Genomic DNA, 18,639 nt, shown 5'->3' with positions numbered 1-18,639 from the left:
TCCTGTACTCCTAAGTTTCACTAGATATTTCATGATCAAAATTATACACCATTGAAAATAACAGGAATTCTCTTGCTTCTTTTAATTTTCTTGAGAATCATTTGCAATTAACATCAAACAAAAGATACAGCTGCCAGATGGTTGGAGATACACAATCCCTTATCCCTTCTCTGTGTGTAGGATTAATTTCAACAATGCTGGAGAGTGGGAAGAGCTGAAAGATACTGGACTGAGGGATATTTACTTCCTTCTATGTGCAGCCATGGACTATGGGTGATATGTGTTGATGGAACCACCTTCACTTTTCACGCCCTTTACACCTACAACCTACATGAAAGGAATTCTATAACCATCTTTACACTTACAGCCATGTAGGGCTCCAGCATATGTTGAGCATGAGAATGGCGAGTTTTCACACATCACATGTCTGGAGGTTATGATTCTGCAGGATAGCAATTGTATTGTGGTTCACAAGTCTTAGTGTTATTGTCATCAAGAGTGCTTGAGGAGCAGAGGGCAACCAATCCATATGGTAGCAAATGACTTCAAATCAAATTGTCTATGGAGCTGGGCACTATTCTTACTGGTGAATAAATGTGATGTTATTCAAGTTAGGCCTGATCTTGAATAAAACTGCAGCTGTTTTCATTAAACTGTAAGATGTACACAAGATAGGACTCCTTTTTGATTCAGATAATTCCTGACATTTTTACAGGAATTGTTACTTTGAACACAACACTTAGGAGTAAGTACTGTACACTGAATTATCTATACTATATCCTATCATGAAATTCATTTAGCAACCTTCTTAAGGTTATCAAGCTTCTAAATGCTTTAGATCAAATGCATATTCAATTCAATTTCCAAAATTATTGTACATGCAAACATTTTCTCTTGACTTGTTGATTTTTACATAAATGCTGTAAGGTATACAGTACAGTATATTGATTTCTATAATAGACCGCTTTGTATGGATAAATTACTGAAAATCCCACTTCACTGCCTTCAAATAACAATCATTTGATCTAATAAATTTTGATGTACAATATGAATTAATATTTTTCCAGGAATTAACATATCTTGAAATACTACTCACATACAACTATCCTCAGAATGCATGTACAGTACATGACTTCTCAAGCATTATCTAATAGTTTTCATACAATAATACAACCACTTGAATAAAATAATAATAAAAAAGCCTGAATAAAATAAGTATAAATAAACAAAACAAACAAAATGGCAGGGATTTGTGCATGCTCTGAAGACAAATCTTAAAGTTGATGATCAACAAAAGTAAATACAAACCCTCAATTATATCATGAGGAAGAACTGGATTAGCTACCACGTCTTCACTTCTTGCTGCCTGACGAAGGCCTGCAACTAATCTGTTGTACTCATCTTGCAAACGATTGCTATCAGATTCCTTTATTCTGGAATGAATAGATTACATTTTTATTTCTAGACAAAATTTTACATGAATGCACAAGCTGCTTGCAAATCATCAAAATCCCCACTGATGGCAAATTCATATTTGATATTTTACCTAAAGCTTGATAAGAGTAAGTGAACCAAATATGAAACCTCTACCTTATGTAGTTCAAAATTAAGGTCACTGTTGACCTTTGTTCGACACGTATGATATTAGCCCTTGGGTGTATTATATATTGAAGCACAAAGTGTTTACCATCAAAAATATTAAAATCATAGCACTTAAAAAATTAAGCTTAGCAAATACACAAGGATGGATAGCAACACCAATTAACAGCTATCCGAGAATGCTCAAATATTTCATCACTGTATGTATAAATGTATACTCTTTGTACAGATCTTAGGAACTTAATTTCCAATGTACGACTTATAATAAAAGAATTAATCCTCATCCAAGTAAGTACATAGTATACATTATGTTATTGAAAATGGCAATGCTTCAATTATTCATAACAAAAAAACCATGATATATAATACTAGCCTACCCTAATCTTTTTTAAAAGTCCTTTAAGATTCTTTCCAAAAATAGATTTACAATTTTTTATATACAGCAAAATAAAGGTTAATGTAATGTACTCAAGGAAGAGAGTACAGCACTTTTCTGATTCCATTTTATCAACTTGGGAACAAAAAAAGGATAAAACTTGTATCTTACACCTAGCAACTGCAGACATTGTACATAAAACTATTTTACAGTTATGGGAATAATAAATAAAAGTTTACAGCATAAGGCAAAAGATTATACAATAGAAATCCATTTAGTTACATTAAAAAACGTATGCTCATGGGGATTCAATAGTTATGCCAGGAAAACACTGACAAATATTTTCTTAATTCCTACACTGAAATTGAGGATAGCTCTTACATGCTCACAGGTTTTATATTCCATCAAAGATTGTAACCACCTGGAAAAATATTTAACCTACCTCTGAATGTGATCATGTAAAGTGGATATGCAATTTTTGGCTTTGTCTAAAACCTTTCTGTTGATACTGATACTCATGGAGTCTACACAAATGTTATCTGTCAACAAAAAAAAGAGAAAAAAGCTATTATGTGAGAATTACCAAAGGAAAAATTACCATCAAAACAATTAAGCAGCATATAAATTAGTAAAATGTCATGCAATTATTTCGTTCATGTTTTGTACTTCTTGCAAATAAAATACCTAAACCTATCTAAAAGTGAAAATATATAGTGTTGTAATGCAATAATGCATAAAGCAGATGTTTCTAAATACTTTTCACTACGTTTAAGTGGCACTTTAACACCATCTGTGTATGTACATACATGTAATGAAGTGACATTAAATTCTTCCTTTCCTTCTCTCTCCCAGAACCCTTATCAAAACATCTGAACTGATTCAGAATATGCTTGAGCATGAGTATAAATGCTTGTGCTATGGTTTTTGCAGCTGTTGCTAATAAAAAATTAATTATGCTCTTTCCTGAGAGAACAGGGCTATCAAGAAGTTAAAAGTGAATATGTATTCTATTTTCCTTATCATGAGCAAAGAGGAGAATACAACTTCTTACCAATATTATGCGCTTCATCAAACACAACACACGCTTCACTCTTCATTTCTTTCGATACAATTTCAGAAATCTTTGGATCTAACAGATAATGGTAGCTGTATACTACAACATTTGCCTGTAAAACCTGAAAGGAAAAAATAAGGGTAATATTCATTTGCGAGAACTTCAAATTTCAAGGGAGTATAAACCATTTTCAATAAAAAAGTTATAACTAATGACATTATCCCATATAATCCTAACATTAACTACAACCTTTCTGTAATGGAAGTTGTTCATATTCTAACATAACCCTAATACTTTTTCCTACTATCTTTAACTGTTAGGCATCACTTGCCTATACGTATAGTTATCTTCCCTCTATTCAAGTATCCTGTGCAATTGTACTAATATTGAACCATAGCCTTGTCCACTGTACTATGTCATTTGATGCATCATTTACCCCTGCTCTCCTTTCCAGGGCCTTTCACCTACCATCTCCTTACAGTCTCCACTTTGTCCATTTTTAACTAAACTTTTGTATATTGTATTTTTTTTTATAAAATATAATTACAAGGTTCCCCCTCAAAAGACTTATAAGTATTTCTCTGACTCCTCTACTTCCTTAGTGGTGTGTTAGATTGATTTTCATAACAAATACATTACTTTCTGACCACATTTCTCCTTTACAACATTGGGATATCATCCAAGTATAGTGCACATAGAGCCACTTGGATTTCAGCCTACTACATATGGTCTAATGATCATAAACTTAACCACAAGGTTCATTTAAGCAGAGTAATATTTAGACAAAAGAGTACAAGCCTCATTGGTTCTATATTCTGAAGAACTTAAAACATAAAACTTACAGCGTGTCGTGCTAGGAAATACGGGCACCAGCCTTTTTGATGGCCATATTCCCGAAGGTCATCTAAATTGTAGCATCCAGCAGGGAGAGGGAATTCTTTTCCGTGAAGGTCAAACTTTTCGAAAACATCACACTGTGGAATTGTGTCATCTCTCTGTGCCCTTGATCTCACATATGATGCTGTGAGGGCATGACACCCACTATCTATAAGCTTGCCATCACGAGCTTTATTAACCTGTACAAAAGAACAGAAAATAATCAAGAAAGGCAAATCACTTATTAACTGTCAAAAATTCATGTAAAATATATGAGAGAATTCCTATACTCTGTTTTTTTCCATCTGTCCATCCGCCTGTGGTGGTCGCGCATGGTAACACTGCTTCCTGGGCTTTAAATAGTTACGCTGTGTAAGTTTTAGGTAAATAAAAGGATATCTTGGTGTACATTTGCAACTGTAAAGTGTTTTAATAATTTACTGTATGCGAATTACACCGTTAATATTCGAAATAGGATGTTAAAGCCCGGGACGCAGTGTTACCATGCGCAAACACCACAGGCAGATGGACAGATGGAAAAAAACAGAGTATAGTTACATTTACAGGCAGTCCCCGGCTTACAAAGGGATCAGCTTACGACGTTCCGGGGTTACGACACTTTTCGATTATATTCGTTGAAAATTATTTCCAAGCTTACGGCACTTACGACACTGGTCTGGTGGAAGAAATAAGACCCCAAAAATGCAAAATAATTAATATTTGAAGGTTTTTATATGGAAAATGCAATAAAAATGCAGTTTACAAAGGTTTTAATACATCCAAAGCATTAAAAGTAAGGTTTTCTTAGGATTTTTGACGATTTTCCAGCTTACGACACGTCTCAAGAATGGAACCCTCGTCATAAGCCGGGGACTGCCTATTATAATAATATGCCAGATAAGGTTACAACCTAATTTTCTAATGTTAAGGACAAAATATAAAAGTTAAAAATTAAACAATCAAAATATTAACCCTGACACTAAACCTGGTACAGAACCTCCTCAGTGGTTTGCTTACCTCTGGATTGATGCACAGGTGCTTTCTGGATGCAAGAGCCAAGCCAGTTATGTTAGGTGGCGCACCAGTTTCTTTTTCAATGTAACCTTTTAATTTACGAAGTTCTTCTATAACCTGTAAAAAAACCAGTTCAAAATTATATCTTTTAGTAACGAGTTTAAAACAAATACTGCTTTGTAAAATGCTGCTAAAAAAATACACAGAATGAAGCTTTAGTTATGAAAACCAATATACTACTATACTGAACAAAAACTTAGACACCAATTCAAGGTTTTAGGAAAAAATATCATTGAAAAAACCTTCAAACAAAATCACAACAATGCCAATTTTTCTCTTTCAACTCTCCAATTTTTCCTTTTTCTCATATCTACCAATAATACAATTCTATTACAAAATGATATTGTTATGTTACAATAAAGTTTCATACATACTTACCTGGCAGATATATACATAGCTAGCTAAGACTCCGTCGTCCCCGACAGAAATTCAAATTTCGCGCCACTCGCTACAGGTAGGTCAGGTGATCTACCGGCCTGCCCTGGGTGGCAGGACAAGGAACCATCCCCGTTTTCTATCATATTTTCTCTCTTCCACCTGTCTCCTGCGGGGAGGCTGGGTGGGCCTTTAATTGCATATATCTGCCAGGTAAGTATGTATGAAACTTTATTGTAACATAACAATATCATTTTCATACAATCAACTTACCTGTCAGATATATACATAGCTGATTGGCACCCTTCGGTGGAGGGTAAGAGACAGCTTCTATATGGAATAGACAGGTAAACAACATATGTTGTAGGTATAAATAAAACCTTGGTTCCTACCTGATAGGTGGTAGACTTCGTGGGTGTTTGCCCAGTAGTCTGCATCACCTCAAGAAACTTTAGCGAGATATATGATCTATGGCCAAGAGTTCTTGTGGGTCTGCCGATGGGGTCTTATCCGCTTACTCGGCAGAGCCTAAAAGGACTTTGTCAATGGGTGCTGATCCACTTATATGACAATACACCTTATGAAGGAGCACACAACCAATCCCGACCACCTGATCCTAACCATATGTTAGAACTAAGGATTGTTCCGAGTTATCCCCGAACTCGTCACAACAACCGTAACTCAAAACCACTACGCACACATACATAATTTTCAAAAAAAAATTATGCTCAACTAATTGGATATGACAAGAATTCTCTTACTGAACAACATAGACGGCCGCCCGTGCTAGCCTAAGTCCTCCATTGTTCGAAGAGACTCTCGACCATATCCAAAAAGAAGAAAAGTATATACATTTAAGGATTGGTGTCGGCTCCCGTACCCAGAATCGTATCCGCCGATACGAATGGACCTAGAGAAAAACACTTCTCATATGTCACACGCACGTCTTTCAAGTAATGAGATGCAAATACTGAGTTGCATCTCCAAAAATGTCGTATCTATGATGTTTTTAAGCGACATATTCTTATGAAACGAGAGAGACGTCGCTATAGCTCTCACTTCATGAGCTTTTACTCTCAACAGTTGTAACTGTTCGTCAGGACAGGCCTTATGAGCGTCTGTAATGACGTTTCTTACAAAGAATGCCAGCGCATTCTTGGACATCAGTCTTGTGGGGTCTTTTACCGCGCACCAAAGACCTTGTCTAGAGCCTCCCATTTGATGTTTTCTCTGAAGGTAGAACTTCAGAGCTCTAACAGGGCATAGAGACCTCTCTGCTTCTCGGCCTACGAGACTCGACATGCCTTTGACTTCGAATGACTTAGGCCAGGGATTCGTAGGATTCTCGTTTTTCGCTAAAAAACAGGGTCTTAAACGAGAAATCGCTGAGTCTCCCTTGAATCCTACTTTATCCTGCAGAGCATGTAATTCACTAATTCTCTTTGCCGTAGCTAAAGATAATAGGAATAGGCATTTTCGGGTAATGTCTCTAAACGATGCCCGATGAGGAGGTTCGAATCTTTCCGATGACAGATACTTTAGGACTACGTCTAGGTTCCAGTTCGGAGGTACTGGTTCCTTAGACTTTGAAGTCTCAAAAGACCTTATGAGATCGTGGAGATCTTATTATCTGCCAGATCTAAACCTCTGTTCCTGAATACAGCCGAGAGCATACTTCTGTATCCCTTTATTGTGGATACGGCTAGATGAGATTTTTCTCTCAGGAATAGCAGGAAATCAGCAATTTCCGCTATAGAGGTAGTGGAGGAGGACAAACTTCTTGGATCTACACCACCTTCTAAATACCTCCCACTTTGATTGGTATACTTTCGTAGTGGAGGTTCTGCGTGCTCTCGCGATCGCGCTTGCCACTTCGCGAGAAAAGCCTCTCGCTCTGACAAGTCTTTCGATAGTCGAAAGGCAGTCAGAGCGAGAGCGGGGAGGTTTTGGTGGTACCTCTTGAAGTGTGGTTGTCTGAGAAGATCCATCCTTCTTGGTAGGGATCTTGGAAAATCTACGATCCACTCTACCACCTCCGTGAACCATTCCTGGGCCGGCCAAAAGGGGGCTATTAACGTCATCCTCGTCTCTTTTGACGCCAAAACCAAACTTTCTCATTACTAACCCCAGGATTTTGAATGGGGGAAAAGCATATACGTCTACTGAGACCAATTTAGCAGGAAGGCGTCTACCATAAGAGCTCTTGGATCTTTCCAACCCTACGCACACGAGCAAAAAACTGGGAGCTTGTTTTGAAATGGAATGTTGCGGAAGAAGAATCCACATGCAGGAGGGTTCCCCACAGAGACCAGAGATCGAGACACACTTCCTCGTGTAGTGTCCATTCTGTATGAAGGACCTGGTTCCTCCTGCTGAGCCTGTCCGCCCTCAGCATTCCTTTACTCCCTGTACGGAATCTTGTCAGCAGGGAGATGTTCCTGTGAGACGTCCAAAGTAATAGGTCTCTCGTGAGCTCGTAAAAGGAACGAGGAGTGCGTCCCTCCCTGTTTCCGAATGTAGGCAAGTGCGGTGGTGTTGTCCACGTTTACTTGCACTACCTTGTTTGACACCAGAGGTTCTAGGCTCTTCAAGGCCAGATGTACGGCGAAGAGCTCTTTGCAGTTTATGTGCCAAGACACCTGTGCTGGTTCCCAGGTGCCTGACACTTCCTCTGAGCCTAATGTCGCTCCCCAACCTCTCTCCGACGCGTCGGAGAACAACACTAGGTCTGGGTTCTGTGTTCTTAGAGAGATCCCTTTGTTCTCTTCCAGAGGGAGCAACCACCACTGTAGGTGTGACTTTATCTCCACTGGAATGGGAAAAACGTCCGACAGTTGTCCGGTTTTCCAGCTCCAAGACCTCTTGAGGAAGAATTGAAGCGGACGTATATGAAGTCTTCCTAGAGGGAAGAATTGTTCTAGCGAGGAAAGCGTCCCAGAAGGCTCAACCATTCCCTCGCCGACGTTTGTTGCTTCTCTAAGAAAGAGAGACTATCCGCAAACCTTTTGCGATTCTCTCTTGCGAAGGAAAAACTCGAAAACCCCGAGAATCCATCCGAATCCCAGATAGACTAGGTCTTGTCTGGGGGTCAGCTGAGACTTCTCGAGGTTCACAAGCAATCCCAACGCTTTGATTAAATCCAGAGTTAACTTTAGGTCCTCCAAGCACTGTCTCTACCGATCTGGCCCTGATGAGCCAAGTCATCCAGATACATAGAGACATTCACTCCTTTGAGGTGAAGAAACCTCGCCACATTCTTCATCAGGCTTGTGAAGACCTGAGGAGCTGTGGACAGGCCGAAACACAAGGCTCTGAACTGAAAGATCCTTCCCCCCGTCATGAAACGGAGGTACTTCTTCGATGAAGGGTGGATCGGGATGTGAAAGTAGGCGTCCTGGAGATCTAAAGACACCATCCAATCTCCCTGTCGTAATGACGCCATGACTGAAGCAGAAGTCTCCATGGGAGAACTTCTCCTTCTGAACAAATTTGTTCAGAGAGCTGACGTCCAGTACTGGTCTCCAGCCTCCCGAGGCTTTCGCCACCAGAAAAAGGAGATTGTAAAACAAAACCCGGGAGTGTTGATCCCGTACCAATTCTATCGCTCTCTTGTCCCACATTTGTTCCACCATCGATCGAAGAGTATCCCTCAGCACCAGGATCCTTGTATTTGGCTGATAGTTCCCTTGGTATTGACGTTAGGGGAGGAGTGTTCAGGAAAGGGATACGATATCCCCTCCTAAGATCGCCAAAGATGACGCGTCTGCATTTATCAGTGTCCAGGCTTCCACAAATCCCAGGAGCCTGGCACCTACTGGTGCTTGGAGGAGAGAATCTTCATTTTCCCTTCTTAAAGGGACGAAAAGCAGATCTACCTCTCTTCTCTGGAGCCTTCCTCCTTGTGGAAGGTCTGGAGGTCGGACCACCTCGAAAGGGATGCACCGTTGTACTGGGTCCTTTCTTGTCCGATGCAGCAACAGGTTTCTTCTTTCTTGCTGACTGCGTCAGCAGATCCTGAGGTTGCCTTCTCAGTTTAAAGAATGCGCAATGTCCTTTACTAACTGAGAAGGAACAAAAAGTCAGATAGAGGCGCATATAGAAGTGCTGCTCTCTGAGCATGTGAGACTGCCTTTGTTAAGAAGGCGCCATATACAGTCCTTTTCTTTAAAAGACCTGCCCCAAACAAAGAGGAGATTTCAAAAGATCCATCCTGTACCGCCTTGTCAATACAAGACAATATGCATAACAGGGCTTCAGGTTCGATTCCTTCCGAATCATGGGCTTTCTTGGACATCACCCCAAGGGACCAATCTAAGAAGTTAAAAACTTCCAATACACGAAAGAGTCCCTTGAGGAGATGATCCAGTTCCGAAATTCCCCACGTAATCCGTGCAGAATTGAGACTTTGACGCCACTGCAAGCGTCCAACCAAAGTCAAAATCTGTTTCGGTTGTAGAAGGGAGAGTAATACCCATATTCTCTCCCGTCTGATACCAAATGCCTCTTTTCCCAGCTAATCTTGCTGGAGGGCATGCAGAAGACTGTCCTCACTAAGTCTTTCTTAGACTTCATCCATGAGTCTAAGGAATGTAATGCTCTCTTCATCGATATGGTGGGTTTCATTTTGAGAAAAGACGAAGGCTTCTTCGTCTTAGCACTGGAAAAGAGCGAGCGCGGAGAAGGAGGAGCGGCAGGCGTCAACTCGTCTCCGTACTCCTCAAGAAGTAGGGTAGTCAACACCTTATAGTTAGACAGACCTTCTCTTCCACTATATTCGTCATCCGAGTTTCCTCTAACTCGGGATCTACATGCGTCTCCGCTCTCCTTTCCGAACGTTCTTCTTCTTGAGGAGACAAACTCCTAATAGGAGAGGGGCTAAGGGAATGATAATCCTTCCTCTTTCCCGCTCTAATAGTCTTGGAAGGCGTCATAAGCTTCGGCTTCTCTAGATTTTAGAAGACGCTTCACGCTTACATGACGCTTCCCGTTCGCCAAGCGTCATGGATGACGTCTTTTGCTGACGTCTCGATGACGCTTCGCGCGTTAGGAAGAGCGCTCCGCTCTTCAAAGGCGTCCTACTTGGCGTCATAAGATTGGACGGAGCGTCATGTCTATGCTCCGTTTCCAATGGGACGCTTCGCGTCTCAAAGACGTCTTAGTCTCTCTGGCGTTACGAAACTCTCGTAAGCACCTGTTCTCGCTCTCGAACTAGACGCTTCTGTAAGACGTTTAGCCGGTTTCCCGTCTGTATGACGCTTCTCGTTGAACAGGTGAGAGAGGACGAGACTTCTTAATTGGAAGCGTCACGTCCTTCCGACGTGGCGCTAAAACTCCCACTAGAGATGACAGTTGCTCTTGAACTGCCATAATGATCTTTCTTGACCGCTTCTCCCACGTCCAGTGCATGACGTCTTTCGTCATCACTCGGGGGAGAAGAAGGAAAGGGTACTTCCGCGTACACTTCAGGTGACGCTGACGCCACCTTCGCTTTCTTGCTAGAAGACGGAGCGTCATCTGAGAAACGCTCTGGACTAGAATCTATGTCAGGCTTCATATGACGCTTCAGCAGTCCTCGACAAGTTCCGATTGCCTTCCAACCCTCTTTTAGGTGAGGGAGAGGGAACGAGGGACGAGACAAACAACTCGGCGAAGGACGCTTTTTCTATAGCGCCCTTGAGCCGCCTGCCACGAAGCAGAGCTAGCTGAAGGGACGTCTGAACCGTTGGGGATTCCCCACAACCTCCTTAAGGCTTTCGACTTTCCTTCTCCTCTGGGCTTGCTGAGCTTGGAAGAGGTCTAGGCTGGGAGCGTCGCAGGGACGGATCAAACGCCCCCTCCACAACACTGGGAGAACTCACTTCACTGTAATGCTCACTTTCACTAGCCTTACCTTTGAAGTCAGCCATCTTGGACTTCATGTCTCTAATTGTAGCTTTCAGATTGGCGATTTATTTCCGATGCCGAATCCGAAAAAGCACTCTGAGAATGAGATACATAGGGAGAATCTACATCAGTAGGATTAGAATTATCAGTGAAAGGCTCAATAGGCCTTGAACTCACACCTTTCAATCGTCTAATTCTATCCCTCTCTAACTTCTTCAAATAAGAAGTCAAAGTCTTCCACTCTTCTGCATTCAATCCCTCGCATTCCTTACAAGTAGTTAATAGCAGGAACACTGAAACCCCTACATTTACGGCATACAGTGTGAGGATCAACCGAAGCTTTCGGTATCCTCACCCTGCAGCCTACATTCACACACATTCTCACACTCACATTAGAATCAGACATACTGAGAAAAATCCAAAAGAGTTATCCCAAAAACAGTCCACTGTAGCGAATGCCAAAACACGATCCAAATACGTCACCAAAAAGCCGAAAAACGATGATCAAAGGATGAAAAATGAATCTAAGTCAGGAGGTAATAACAACAATGTTGATACCACCGGCGACAGAGAAAATATGATAGAAAACGGGGATGGTTCCTAGTCCTGCCACCCAGGGCAGGCCGGTAGATCACCTGACCTACCTGTAGCGAGTGGCGCGAAATTTGAATTTCTGTCGGGGACGACGGAGTCTTAGCTAGCTATGTATATATCTGACAGGTAAGTTGATTGTATGAAATTGCTACATAAGAGACCCATCTGGCAGCACTCCACTCAGGAACACCTCATCACAGAGAGAGAGAGAGAGAGAGAGAGAGAGAGAGAGAGAGAGAGAGAGAGAGAGAGAGAGAGAGAGAGAGAGAGAAATGTATTTCAGTAGATGAGTACAATAGAAAGGAAGTTAGAATGACTGAATGAGTACAGCATTTCAAGAAATATGCTGACTTTTTACCATCCATGTGCTCAAAAAAACCAGTAACAAGTGAGTTTACAAGTTTAGGAGCTTAACACATCTTTGCATAAACACAATAAACACTCACTCACACCTATGGCTTTCAGGCCAGCATCCACTGCTGCTTACACTAGGGTTCCAAAGGACAGTTGAAAGTCTCTATATATATTTTTTTTTCTAATAAAGGGGCATTAACAATTCAGTCAATTTTTATCTTAAATGAAGGTTGTTAAGTTTAACCTCCAGTCCTGACATTTTTAATACCTACATGTAAATGAAGCAAACTGGCAACTTATTTAGTGTAAGGAGGCCAAAATGGAATAATGTCTTACAGAATGTTTTTAGTCAACCCTCCTGGATATGGTACACATGATATATAAAGACCATAATCTTCTAGGTTTTATAAAATTATTCTAAATTTGTCTTTGTAATTCAAAATTGTCAAATTTGTAATATCCTCTGCGGATGAAGCCTTTGACTCCCAAACCACAACATGCTACAAAGCATAGGTATCAAACTGTTCAAAACCATAAAGTAACCTCACCTTTTCAATCTCCGGTATTGTTCGCGAACAATAAATAAGTTTTGTCAAATTTTGTGGGAAAGCTCGAAGGTATGAGACGATCAATGACAGCAGTGTTATTGTTTTGCCTGTTCCTGAAGGCATCTCCAGTAAACAATGACCCTGAGGCAGGAAAAGAAAATTTGTTACATGCATCCTTTAAGATACAATTTAGAAAATTTATCAATTTAAGATATAAAATGACTCATAAATACAATCTTATATAAACAATACTTTTACATCTAGGGGGATGTCTACTGTTGGGATAGATCCCAGTCTTGTCTGTTACTAACTAACCTAACTACCTCACTTGAGCTGCAAGGAACATTCATAGATAAGAATAATCTGAGGCACTAGATTACATTAGAGAAGGAATACCTACTGTATCTGCATGGGTAAAATCGTTCCGTCACACGCCTAAAAAGTATGACTTGCTTATAAATAACTGGTTATTACAAGTATCTTATTACACTAACATACACAAAAAATGTCCTTATACACTGAAGTGAAATGTCAGGATGTTTTTTGTGCTTACCTTTGCATCCAGTGCCCTCTTCAGATCAAGCATATAGGAGTACTGCTCTGGGTAAATGAATTCGTAGGGAAAGTAGACTGGCATTCCATCAACGTCCAATCTAAAACCAAGGTAAATAATATGAATGGTAAAATGGAAGATAGTAAGATATACCCAGAATACCCAACCTACACAATAATTTAAAGTAGATAAAAAAACAATTGGCTAATCTTATCCTTACTATGCTTCATGATTTACATTTTGCATCTTTGATAGAAGCAATCATATCTTAATCAGGCTAATCTGTATTGGAGAAAATGCAACAAGATTTAAAGTACAGTACTGAAAAAAGACATTCCTACAGGATCATGGAACAGAAATGGCCTAATCATCCCCATGAAATATAAGATGAATCAAGAGAACCACAGAGAGTCATCCAGTCCAGTTGGTGGTGATCAACACGTACTTACTGTATGTGTAACAATAATAAGGCACACCTAGGACATGGCTTGTTACATGAAGCTAGGGAAGGAAGTTACAATGCATCCCTATTGTTTCACCCATAACTTTCAAGACCAAAAGTGTGGTTACATACCTATGGGTTCATTTCTACCCCTTTGGCTAATATAGAGTACAATATCACAGGTTAGGTTGGGTTAAGTAGCATTTAATTGCATTTTTACTAATTTATGAATCCTTACTCAACAAGACAATTTTCCAATATCGCAACCTATTTCTGTATGAACAAGGAATGGTTTAATGAAGCATTTTGGTAATTTTAAGGATGAGCTCCTCATGGAGATATTGTTTATAAATGAATTTTTTTTACTGAACAATACTTTAGAAAAGGGTATATATGATGCAGTATAGGTGATATAGGTAGCCTAACATGAAAACATATGAAATTTATCATCTTTAACTTATATTTGTATGTACTAGAACAGCTCCTCAAGGACAGTAAATTCCTCAAGTCAGCCAGACTAACTTGTACTGCATTGTATTGGCTACACCTTTTTCTATAGTAATTTCCAGTAAAAAAAAAAAACTTCATAACCTACTTAATAATACTAGTAATAGCCTATCTCCATCCAGAGGTCTTCCTTAGAATTAGGTAGTCGACCAATACCTACTTTTAACGGAAATGAATGGCATACACATAAAAATCCTAATAGGCTAGAGGTATTATTCCCATATGTACACCACAACTAAGGTATGGTACCTTAAGATAAACGACCGAACGGCAACATTGTGGCCACCTCTGTCAGAATGCGGCCACCTTCCCGAAAAAGTACTTGAACTTGCTGCCATGAGCATCAGTCAAGATTGAAGCCCATCCAGGCAGCACACCGAGACCTCTACGCTCCTCTCTAATAAGTTTTTCTCTTAAATTACAAAATATTAATGGCATAATTCAAGCGCTCTTTTGGGAAGTGGCTGCATTGCGAGAGAGGTGGCGGTAGATCTAAAGGGTAAACAATCACGGATGATCCATCATCATCACGCTGGCCAGGCCTTATTCACTCGATATTTAATTGGTGAAACAAGAATACAATTACAACTTTAAGCATAACATTCAAAAGATTGAAGTTTCGTCAACATAATGTGATATATGAAAGCCCCATACGAACTAAAATAAGCATGTGATGCTCTTCGTAAAATAAGTTTTTAAGGCAGTTTTGAAATCCAATATGGTGGCAATCGTGTGGCTGGCCGGTCTAACCACGGACAATCCACCATCTTTCCCAGCCTTCCCAGCACTCATTTGAACAATATTAGTGTATATATGTAACGTTTATTGATCTTACTAGAGATTGCAGTTGTAATTAGCACAATAAAACAACATTTTGTTGCCTATATTAGTGAAAGTATGAAACTTTTTATTCTCGGGGTCATGTTTTGAACTGAATTCATTTTTACCTTGTAATCGGTGGTTTTATCCTTACTGCCATCACAACTGAAACTCCACAGTGCTTATTTGATTGTAATTATACACATTTTGGTCTTAATTCACTCCACATCGCACTTGAACCACGTTGCTGTTCCTGGTTCCTAAGTACTCACTCTGCAAACACAGTTACAAGCAGCAGACGACAACACTGAATATGAGGTGCAAAGCTTTATTCCCTTAATTGTTTACTTTACTCATTATTTAGTTTAACTTTACTTCAAAATGTTTATTTAATTCTTGTCTATTATCCCTTTTTTGCAACCAAATTAACCCCGAACAATTACAAATATTTCAGATGTATACTTACAAGCAGACAACGCGAGGAAAAATTACTCATCGTTGCCAATCTAGTGGACCGTCACACATACGCCGATGCATTTACAAACTGTTTCCATGAATTCTAGTTGTCATGGTAATGCAGTAATGATAAAATTTCTGTAATATGTATATATACTACAAATAGATATGCTAATTTCACTTATTTCCCCGGTTTTGTGTAAGTCTCATACCCCGTTTGGAGGGTAAACACATACCAATTGACGACACTAATAAACAATTGAAGAGCGCAAAACGCCGCAAAGAATGCCGTAATCCCCTTCGATAAGTATGGTTAAAGGTCGGGTGTATGATTGTTGTGATGAAAGTGCCCCAGCGTCTATGGTTACTAGTGGTGTGCGGATTTAGCACAGGAAATGGGAAGTTTATTGACACAAGCAACTCCGCAAACATCAACATGGCGTCAATCTTCTAAATATTCCGAGTTGTAAGTAAAAATTTCCAAAGCGTTTTGGTGGTGTGGGCACTGCGTTGGCCACCCTTTTCATTAGCCTCTGTTTAAATCTTAAAATATGGCCTTAATTTCTAACTTTGGAGAAAATACTTACTTCGAAAAGAGAGTAGGTAGAGGTCTTTAGCTCCTTCTCTCACCAACATCATCTCATGACTGATGACCATCTCAGGTGTCAGGACACGTTAAAAGTACTTTTTTGGAGGGTGGCCTAGCCGTGGTAGTCGGTGAGTTGGCCAGTGCACGCGGTGTTTTACCCTATTACTATTCCGCAGCGGCCTAGAATATGGCAGCGGTTTTTCTATGCAGTTTTACCTCCTGAACAAGAATGTTAAGTAATATTTATTCGGACGACTGTAATTAACCCCCAGGGACTCTTACTAAACACGGCGAAATACATTCCTGGTGGCTTTCGTATTCGCGGGGACGAACGATACGGAAAGCTTAAGCTATATAGAAATACCGAGGTGGCCGCTATGTCGCCGCTCGGTCGTTTACCCTATGCCTATGAGGAGACTTTAACCTGGACTACACACCCGACCTTACACTCGTCTAGCTACGTAACCTTCACCAAGAGGAGGGTACCCCTATTTAGGTATTCTAAAGTAAAATACTAACCAACAACGCATAGCTACTAGCTACCTTAATATTAACGATTCTAGTGAACAGCCCAATAGAGTTCTATCAAATAGTATACTAGGTAGGTAGCTAGTCCAAGGAAGGCTTAGACCCCTAACACCGGTTAGCTTAGGGTACCTACGTTAGTTACCTAGGTAGGTAGCTACTAGTAGTAACCTACCTAGCTAGTACTACAAACGTGCGTACGGCATACCTATCTTAGCTAATCTACTTCAATAGCAATATGTGACAAGTCCACTTACATCATGATGTCAGGTTGGAATTAACATAGAATAATAGGTCGGGGTACAACCATAGGGTTGCATGCAACAGCGTCAACGACGTTAATACTTTGACATTAGTTAGGTAACTTCACTCTTTTGCAAATGTTGTTGTTTTCATCTTCTTGTCAAGTTGGTGTCTTAAATAGGATCCTATTTTGGCCTATATATAAGACAGAGCCGTTACAACTCTTACCAATACTACTTATTCACATAGATGCACACACACACACACAAGCATATATATATATATATATATATATATATATATATATATATATATATACATATATATATATATATATATATATATATATATTCATGTTTAACTGAATCTCGAAAGTTTGGAACGTGATAAATCCATAAATAAAGGTATAAGCCACGAAGGAAAGATAAACAACAGAGTTTCTGCAAAATCTTTCGACTCAATGTCCTTTACTTACCAGACAAACTGACTTACATGAGAAATTGAGGGTACAGGAAAGGTCATATAAGTGACTGATAGGGATTATAAGGAGATTATTACCTAGAATCCAACACACCTGGAGAATGAGTAACCTTTCCAAACAAGCATAAACATGGGTATAATTTAAGAACAAAAAGATTAAGTCCAACTGCTCACACACAAGGACAAGACAATTAAGGGATAATACAGGGCGACAGCTGACCACATTCAGATCTTTGGTAAACAAAAACTTATTCACAAAACACATTAAACATACATATACAAAGAAAATCTATCTAAGACAACTGATTTGTATTTAAGTCTGTAATTATATCTTTGAGGTCATTCTTAAACATGTTACAAATACAAGGGTCTCTAAATGAAACAGGCCACGACTAATATTAAAATTGCAATGGGAAGTAAGTTGTATTATGGCAGATTATAAAAGATTTGATCTTGCAGTTACTGAGCTACCAATGCAATTTAGCCAGTGGCTTTTTTCACTTAAATGAATGAATATTGCATTAGATGTTTGCCCCAGTTTTGACAGAATATTTTTTATGCCGTTTCAATCTTACTTCTAAGCCCTTGTTCGAATGTCCGAGGTAAAAGGAGGGACAGTCCATACATGGAATTTTATATATCACGTTGTTGCTTTCCTTGGGGCCACTTTGTATTAACATTCCTTTTAGTGTATTATTATAGGAAAAAACAAGGTTGGCCTTAGAGGATTTTAACAATGATTTTATGGTTTCAAATCCGTTAAAATAAGGCAAACTGAGAATGTTCTTAGAATTTTCTTTCTCAGTGTTACTTACACTATAAAACTTTTTGTGGGCTTTATTATACGTAGCAAACATCTAATATATGTGAAGGATAACATAAATCTTTCCCTATTTTTCTTCAATTTCTTGATCCAAATATTGGGGACTGACAATACGCAATGCTCGTAAAAACATAGAAGAAAAAATTTATATATTGATGTTAAGATGGTGGCCTGAATAGAATTGAACATAAGTTAAGTTGTTGGTTGGTTTCCTATAAATGCTGAATTTACATTGAAATGGTTCTCTATGTATCAAAACATCTGGGAAAGGAAGGCAATTGTCTTTTTCCATTTCTAGAGTAAACTTAATCGATGGTACCTGGTTATCTAATTTAGAGAGTAAATCATTTACACCAATACCAGCAGGCAGAACAGCTTAAATATCATCAACATATCTATACCACTTTGCAGGAATATAAATTATATTAGGTAAATAGCGTTTTTCAAAGAATTCCATATAGAAGTTTGA

The 18,639-nt window shown here is 39.3% G+C and overlaps 1 protein-coding gene across 1 annotated transcript in view; it reads right to left on the bottom strand.

Moving 5' to 3' along the window:
• LOC135197144 (general transcription and DNA repair factor IIH helicase subunit XPD-like) overlaps positions 1-17,040 on the bottom strand; it is a 38,420-nt gene extending 21,380 nt beyond the window's left edge. Inside the window, exons 1-8 of the mRNA XM_064224114.1 lie at positions 16,882-17,040; positions 13,287-13,386; positions 12,734-12,874; positions 4,923-5,036; positions 3,872-4,105; positions 3,027-3,150; positions 2,418-2,514; positions 1,309-1,433 (exon numbers count right to left, since the gene is read on the bottom strand). Coding sequence (XP_064080184.1) covers positions 1,309-1,433; positions 2,418-2,514; positions 3,027-3,150; positions 3,872-4,105; positions 4,923-5,036; positions 12,734-12,874; positions 13,287-13,386; positions 16,882-16,886 — 940 coding nt within the window. The 5' untranslated portion in view covers positions 16,887-17,040. The remainder of the gene's footprint in view (positions 1-1,308; positions 1,434-2,417; positions 2,515-3,026; positions 3,151-3,871; positions 4,106-4,922; positions 5,037-12,733; positions 12,875-13,286; positions 13,387-16,881) is intronic.
• Between the last annotated feature and the right edge of the window lie 1,599 nt (positions 17,041-18,639).

This window comes from Macrobrachium nipponense, chromosome 18 (genome assembly GCF_015104395.2).
Source record: "Macrobrachium nipponense isolate FS-2020 chromosome 18, ASM1510439v2, whole genome shotgun sequence".
Classification (NCBI taxonomy): Eukaryota; Metazoa; Arthropoda; class Malacostraca; order Decapoda; family Palaemonidae; genus Macrobrachium; species Macrobrachium nipponense.
This window is presented reverse-complemented; position numbering and strand designations above follow the sequence as displayed.